Genomic DNA, 8,205 nt, shown 5'->3' on the forward strand with positions numbered 1-8,205 from the left:
GCAGTGGGGACGTTAATGGGCTGATGATGGATGATGAAAGCTGGTTACTGATATCTTTGATATCATCTAAACTGATTTTTACGAAACTTGACACATACCATTAAAATACCTTACCTTACCCTTAAGAAATATAAAGAGACTTTTTAATTTACTATACCCAATATTTATTTACACAATCTAAGATTTTATTGTCAGTTCTGAACTTTAGAGATGAAATAATTTAAAAATATACATCGTACTGACTTATAATATTATTTACAAAAAAGACCACTATAGGTATAATCAGCTTTACCATTTTCTAAACACATACCATTCAATCTTTTCACCATTTCTATACACCAAAAGCATTACTGAATACTAAAGCATATTTTATTAGTCATTGAATTACAATTACTGTATTGTCTTACACTTTAAATCTATCATTTAAAGAGATCAATCATAATGCTTATGTGCGTAATATTTTGAATGGTAAAGCCTCGAATATCCAAAGAATTACGCGGTTTTATAACCGACATACATGGACTAGGTAATATGAAAATCTCCCCTCAGAAGGCGCGTGAAAGTCTTTTTGAATTGTTGATTTGCCAATGCATAGCAAAAAGGATTGATCGGGCTGTTTGCGTAACATAAAAAATAAGAGAACATGTATAAATGTTGGTTAATACACGGTGGATTGGTACAAAATCCTTCTACTAATGCTAAAATATGATAAGGCGTCCAACAAACAACGAATGCTCCTAATATAAACGATATGGTTCTAAATGCTTTTCGAGCTCGGTTTTCTGATTTCGATTTTTGCCGTCCAATGCCTGCGAATAAGCCTTCTCGTTTTGAACGCTTAACTTTTAATTTTTTTCCTATGTTTTTAACAAACTCTCGCTTGGAGCCGCCGCGGCCTGACCCACTTCCGATGGCGCTTGAAATCTCGCTATTTTCTACCGCTGGACTTATTGCGGGATTCAACTTCGACGGAGAAGCTTTCGTGTCACTCGGTTTAGACGATTGTTGCTCATTGTTATTGGAAGCCGACGATACAAGTGTAATCACAGGTTTTGGCCGTTCCCCAGTCGTTAAACTAACTTCTGTATTCACTTTTACCGGCGCTGGAGGTGTAACATTACTTTTGGGCTGAGTAACTTGAGCTTCCGCTGTCGCTCGAATTAAAGCAGCCTGTAATAACGAAGTGTTTGTTACATTTCCCGTGTTTTGTGCTGGGGGAGATGAGGGTTCAGTCGCTGTCGGAAACGTAACTGATGATGGAGGGCTCTCATTTGTGGGAGTAGGAACAACGATAGAACTTTCATCCATAAATCTTAGATCCGCTCCATCCATGCCCACTAATATATCGTATGAAGTTCCATCACTTTTGATTACCCTTACAGTTCTAGCACGTGAAGATTCTGACTGTGAAGGTGGGCTCTCAGATACAGTAGGACTGCACCTAAAATCCGACGGTGGAGGTATAATCCTTTGAGCAATGGTTGTTGAGACCTCGGACGGTGTCGCAATGCCAGACGACGTTGGAGAAGTAACATTTGTGGAAGAAAGAGGCACAGCGGGTGCTGGTTTTTGTCCTATACTCTGAGACGTATCGGGGTTGTCTGTGTCCAATAAACTTTTTTCAGATATTTGTGAAAGCGAAGACTTTGCCTTGTCAATTTCGTGTTTAACTACTGGGGGTTGTTTCATATCGGCCTTTATAAGCATTCCACCGTTCATTCGCATGTTATTCAGTAATTGTAGAGCACCAGTTTGCATTACTAAATTTGCGACCGAAGGTCGCTTTTTAACATTAGTTTGCGTTGTGCTTTCATCATCAGAATCAAATGCTGGACTGCTTGACCTTTCTGCTTCTACCTGATCCTCTTTCTTATCTCCATCGGATTCGGCTGTCGTTGATGTTCCTGTAGCAGTCGCACTGCTCTTATGAGCTGAGGATTTTTGGCTGGAGTTAGAATCAGTAGAACCACCTAAAGTTAATAGTGGAGCAGCTAAGGATCCTTTTGAAGTGGAATCTTTTCGTATTGCATCTGCAACTTTCATTTGGTCCTCACTAGAAATTGTAGCTTTCGATAAACCTGAAACGCCGGCGGCACGACCAGCCATACCGCTCATTACACCAGCACTAAGGGCAACCATTGACTGCATTTTTCTTTGCTTAGCTTCACTCTTCTTTTGCATGTCATAAGCAGTCTTGAAAATTCCCGCATAAAGTATAATTAACACGCAAAGAGTCGTCCAGTAATATCCAATAATCAAAGCTGTATTGAAAATAGGATCTTTAAGGAATTGTACAGCACATTCACCATTTTGTAGGTCTCGGTAACCTACAAAATGTTCCCACCCAAAAATAGTGGTGAAAAATAATAAGGCTGGTATGATCCATGTTACTGTTACCATCCAAATGACTCTATTCTTTGTGCGCCATGCTCGATATCGTGCTGCTATTTTCACACTGCAAAATCTATCGACTGTTATTAGAAGAACTGTGTACTGGGATACAAGACACACAGTGTAGTCAACGGAGAGCCAAAGGTCGCATAATAAGGGTCCCAGGTGCCAATATCCTTTTAAGACGTAGTCGGTGTAGAATGGAAGCGATAATGTACCTGTGGACAAAGGAATTGCGAATCAAATAATACTTCCGTTTCTGAGCTTGAATGGAAATTCTGAGCATTCCATCAAAAAGCTCTTTCCGGTAACTGATTACGCCAATTTAAATTCGAAATCGATTGTAGTGCATTTACAAAGGATTCATAATTGGAACTACATTTATTTCTGAAAACGTCATCATCCTTCTGCCCTTATTCCACTAGGTGGGGTCGGCACAATATGTGTTCCTCTCCATTATAATCTATTATTTTTATTTCTGAAAACATTTATTTAATTAAGTTCTAATCTTTATTAAATTTTCCGTCGTAAAACATAAGTTTTTAGCGAATGAACTGGTATTTGTATTCATCGTTATGTGTGTAAAATATTACGAGTAAGTATATTGGAACATTAATTTACTTATTCAATAGGGTGCTCTGACCCGACGTTCAAAGGGTATTTAAAATTGTTTGAAGTGTATTCATAGTACATTAAATTCGAATCAGAGTGTTAACCCTGTGAAACCACAGGTAAAACAACCTTCAAGATACTTCAATAATTTCTTCCATGTGAAGTCGAATGAATTAACCACTGTTTTCATATTTATTTTACTACTTTATGTCTACAAGGATCTCTGCTACTTCTGATACTTATAATTAAATGACATCTTCTAGTAGAAAAGCGTACATACGGATAAATTTAATGATCACATGCGAATAATATAGCATAGGTACTTATACTAAATTTTTAGCCACCTTATATTTTAGACCAGGTTAAATTATACCCAAGCCTGTTAAACAATATAAATTAAAGCAGAAGAGGCTAAGTACCAATAATAAGGAGACCAATTTAGTAGAATACTTACCAATAAGGAGGTCGGTGGCAGCTAGGGAAGCAATGAAGTAGTTGCTGGGTTGTCGGATGGTCCGGTCGACAAGGAAGGCCAAGAGCACCAGAACATTACCACTGACTGTTAGCAAGATCACCAGCACCAGGCAAGTGGCGAAGATGGCTGCCAACCACAGCGGGAACGGAGGCAGTACCGGCGTCTATGACAAAATTCAATTATTGTAAACAAAGTTTATAGTTGGATAAGAAACAGTTCTGAGTTAAGTCACACCACGAACATTTCATACAAAATACCTCGTTTAGCACAGACACTACATAATGACGTTATCATACACGTGCATCTGTGTGTGTGACATCTGACGCCATACGATTGAAGACTAAAGAAGAGGGGGTGAGGTAAACGTAGCTCAGCCGCTGGTGGGGAGAGGAGAATTGCAGTAGTATTATTCCTTATTCTATTATTTAGTTATGACATTGCAGGCCATTTTGCTGTACCTTATTGTCCGAAAGATAAGATGATTCCATGTTGTACTATTTTCAAGATTTCATGTCCTTCTTTGGAATGCATTACTTATTCGATATCTCCATCATTCTAATTTTTAAATTGTACTATAATATCTCTAGAGGAAAGATAAAAACAGATAAAATAAAACTGCTTAGGTAAAATTATAGCGGTTCTGAACACGGCGTGAATTCAAGTGTTCTTGTTTTGAATGTTGGGTCCCTTGGAACCACTTTTAAACTTTATAAAAAAATAAATAATAAAGAGCACTTTGGTGGTTCTGTAATGTATGATCGTTAAAAGTTGGACAAAAAAGTTAAACAAAATAATTATGTAATATTCGGCGATAGGGTTTACCACCTATCACGTTGGTCTAACAGAAAGCCCGGTATAGCGTGCGACCCCAGTACTAGCTTAGTTTATATATATTATTATATTCAGTGGACATTTATAATAATAAAATGATGTTTCGAAAAATGGAATGCGGAAAAGTTCGCTTTGGAATCACTTGAGTGCACTTTTTATAATGACGTTCAATAGCTCTATTTATTATAGAGGACTTCCTCGGAAAAGAAAATTACTGGGACAACAAGGCTACACGACATCAATAATTTATGGTGCTTTTTAAATTATGGGTTGCTTAGATATTGTTTTGTTCGTACTTATTTTATAACCAGGAGTCGCCTGTGCCTTTTGGAAATAAGTAATAGAGTTTCTTTTATTTATTACCTACACGTCTTGATTTTCATCGGTCCCGTCCCCAATCGTACTCATAGTGTCTTTTGCAAAGACTTGTTACCTACTATTTCTAATATTTTTACTTCTTTTTTGGTATTATCTACCTGGTTTATCGATTTTCGTTGAAGATAAACATTCTGACAACAATCAAACCTGTTTATTTGTTAGCTATAGATAAAATGATTTCTAGTTATTCACTTTTTACGAAAAAGCTGATAATTGACGTTATTTCTATTATTTATTTTGATATTTCTATTATTTACAGACAAAGCAGAGCATTATTAATAAGCATAAATTATTATATTCTACAGTGAGATAGTTTTGACGATTTTGACGTAATAATCACATACTTTACTGCAGTCACGTCATTATGTGCTGTCATAACGGGCGATCTAGAATTGAGAGAATGAATTGATTTCATCGATTTTCCTTTACTTTATGATATTGTCTGTGTAGAACACAATGAAAAATAATAACGAATTGCTGCCACATTCTTTGAGCCAATCTCAAAATTTCCAAAAGAATACTAGAAAAATAATGGTTCTAAATTCTTCAGTTAATTTAAAGTCAATATGTTCATAGGAACATAAAATACATGTACCTAATGTTATTCTTTGTTCAAGAGCAGCAACATATTCATATTTTTATTTGAATAAAAAAGATGTGTTATTAGGCTCAGTTGAAAATCAGTGTTGTGATATATTACCTTATTGAGAGATGTCACAACATGTTGTAGAGCTGGGGGGTTAAAAAGGCCACATCATCATCGTCAATTTAAGAGTCATGCTCTTGTCGGTGCAGCATTTAAGTAAATCATTTAAAAAGCAATATTGTTTTGTTTGTATTGCGCACTTATTTTATATGCGTAAATGTCAAATTGCAATATTGCGTTTTACATGAATTGCTTCGATGTGGCCTTTTTAGCTACTTCTATGTTGATTTTTAGATATTAGGTTTAAGTTAAGGGCATCTTTTAATGATACGTACAAGCACATCGTAATACTCACCAAACCACCATTAGTAGAGATAACGTTGTCCAAAGAGCTATTGAAGTAGTATACGTCAGTATAGTTGGTGCCATTTGTGACCAAGTAGTCGCTCATACATTCCTGATAGTTTGAGTTGCAAGTACGCTGCTTCAACTTGTGCATTTTCCTGTGGGCAAAATACGATGTTGTATTGTTTTGAAGCTTTTATCCTTTTGGAGCGTTCAGCTCAAGATGTTCAAATCCAGCGCCGGCGCCGCGGGTTCAGTCAAAGGCTCTCACCAATAGACGCAGCAAATGCTATTTACGTGGATAAACGTCATATGGCTACTCTTCTTCTATCATGTGGGTTGTGATATGAATTAGCAACCTCATCTACCCTGATGTCAGGGTTATTATTGAGCCGCCAAAGGCCCCTGACATGGCTCATGTGACCACTACTTACTTACATCAGAAAGTAGTAACCAGGACCAACGGCTTAACGTGCCTTCCGAAGCACAGATCATCTTACTTTTTGGAGAATCAGGTGATCGGCCTGTAATGTCCTAACCAAACTTTTTTGTGATATATCCCCGCCGGGATTCGAACCCGTTACCTCCGGATCGCGAGCCCGACGCTCAACCACTGGACCACGGAGACCGTTAATGGCGATTGTGACTATTGGTCGCTCTCGATATGATTCAAGTGGAAACCGTGCCAAAGCTATCAATTCAGAGCGCAGGGTCATATCAAAATCACATTGAGAGACTGGTCCTTGTATGGTACCTTGCAGACTGAATCTCCAGATAATTATACAATGTACGATGTTTTTGAGCATCAGCCAAGGCTCCTGGCTATTATTTATTCGGATAAATACGTAGTCGTTGAAAGAACCAAATCGGGTGCCATTAACAGTTCAATATCCCTGAGACCAGGCACCAGTCACCTTTCAACCAACAACTCATAGGTAGAAGAAGAATTGAAGCCATATCAACTGATAACCTTGGGATACCCAATAAGTGACTCATGCTCACTTACTTTGTTATAACATACTCGTAACTATATTTTGCAATGTAGGACAATTCACGTATACGTAATATGATATTATTTCTCTATAAGACGATCAAAGTCTATAAACATGGCGATAACCCGTAAAATATGAAATGGACCTAAAAGTTAAATTGTATTCAATTAAAATGTAACAGGATGCGAGAGATATACTTAGGTATTTGAGCGTCCATATTAAGTTGGTGAATCAATTAATAGACCCTTACATATCCATTCCCTTCCACGAAAATAATGAACTGTGTATATTTGTTTTCATTCCATTTAGCTACAAATTAATCAATAATTCAAAGACCTCCTTACCATTGTGTTATGAAAGTAGTGCCGATAGTATAAATGGGTGTAGAACGGTTGACGTCGAGACTAGTCTCCGTAGAGTTCATGGTGATGCCAAGGCGATATTATTGTCAATGTTGCCACGATATCATACAGATCTCTTGAAGGCTTCTAACGGTTCTGCAACAAAATGATACCTTGTGAGAATGTGTTAAAGTTCGAGTTTATATTCACGCTTTTACACACACACCAACAAACTCCACAAATACAAATTCCAGGTGAATACCTCCAGCTGGAGTTATTGTAGCAAATTCCAAATGTCAACGTTGATTTTCATATTTTCGTAAAACCTAACGCTACTGAAGTGTTATGTAATGTTTAAACGACGCTCCAAGGATCTTGGATCGGCTAGTACCTAAGGTTAGTACGCTACGAAAGGAAAGGGTGTTCTTAAGGCATTATATTTGATTCTCCGTAATTCGATATTCCAATAATAATTGTCATTGTCGCTGACAAGTGGCTATCGCGTAGTTAAGTACATCAGTTTTCTGATACATCCCTAAATACGTTTGTAAACGTATTATTTTGGAATTCAAATCGCGAAAGTTTGTGTGGTGGAATGTGTGTTTATTGCACTTTCACGCAAATAATACTGAACAGATTTTGATTGAATTTGACCGTAATATAGCTTATAGGTTGTCTTTTATTTGTTTATGTACTTAAATTGAACAAATATTTCAAAAGTTACTACGAGGACAATGTAAATAATGGTCTAGCACACTGCAGGCTGGAAGCGAGATGGAGATAAATATCGCTTAATCGCGGCTTGACCGAAAGTGTGGCTGGATGACAGAAATGTTGAATTATAGACGGAAATGAAATTCGGGGGTGGAGGCGAGGGGAGAGGAAACTAATTTAGAAATACTTAAAGATTGGATTGGATAATCTTTGATATTTTTATAATTAGGAAATTAGCATAATACAAGAGCTCTAGCGTGGGTTTAACCTACAACAAGTCAAGCCAAAAAAAACACGCACGATTTAAAAAATAACCTATGTTTATCAAGTTAGGTACTTAATTTATATTATTTTTCGCCAATCCACTCAGGCGCTATTGGCCGCATATTTTCACCCTTATTTGTTCGTGCACGTAAATCATTTTCGTTGTTCAAACGCACTGATTTACATCGCCGTACGAAACGAATTTTCATTTTATTT

The 8,205-nt window shown here is 37.1% G+C and overlaps 1 protein-coding gene across 1 annotated transcript; it reads right to left on the reverse strand.

Annotated features, from left to right (window-relative positions):
- Window positions 1–522: 522 nt before the first annotated feature.
- Window positions 523–7,094, reverse strand: LOC126369573 (muscarinic acetylcholine receptor gar-2). The gene is made up of 4 exons (XM_050014054.1): window positions 7,015–7,094; window positions 5,689–5,836; window positions 3,458–3,641; window positions 523–2,609 (listed from the first exon to the last, which is right to left on the reverse strand). The coding sequence occupies exons 1-4, from the start codon at window positions 7,092–7,094 to the stop codon at window positions 523–525; spliced, it is 2,499 nt and encodes an 832-aa protein (XP_049870011.1).
- Window positions 7,095–8,205: the final 1,111 nt, after the last annotated feature.

Source organism: Pectinophora gossypiella, chromosome 9 (genome assembly GCF_024362695.1).
Source record: "Pectinophora gossypiella chromosome 9, ilPecGoss1.1, whole genome shotgun sequence".
Taxonomy (NCBI): Eukaryota; Metazoa; Arthropoda; class Insecta; order Lepidoptera; family Gelechiidae; genus Pectinophora; species Pectinophora gossypiella.

Bases quoted from the DNA above. Each gene is read 5' to 3' on its own strand.
- LOC126369573 (XM_050014054.1), bottom strand. From the start codon at position 7,094: ATGAACTCTACGGAGACTAGTCTCGACGTCAACCGTTCTACACCCATT. The intron at 5,837-7,014 runs GTAAGGAGGTCT...TTTTGCCCACAG, and splicing joins ACTACTTTCATAACACAATG to GAAAATGCACAAGTTGAAGC. The intron at 3,642-5,688 runs GTGAGTATTACG...ATTTTGTCATAG, and splicing joins TCTCTACTAATGGTGGTTTG to ACGCCGGTACTGCCTCCGTT.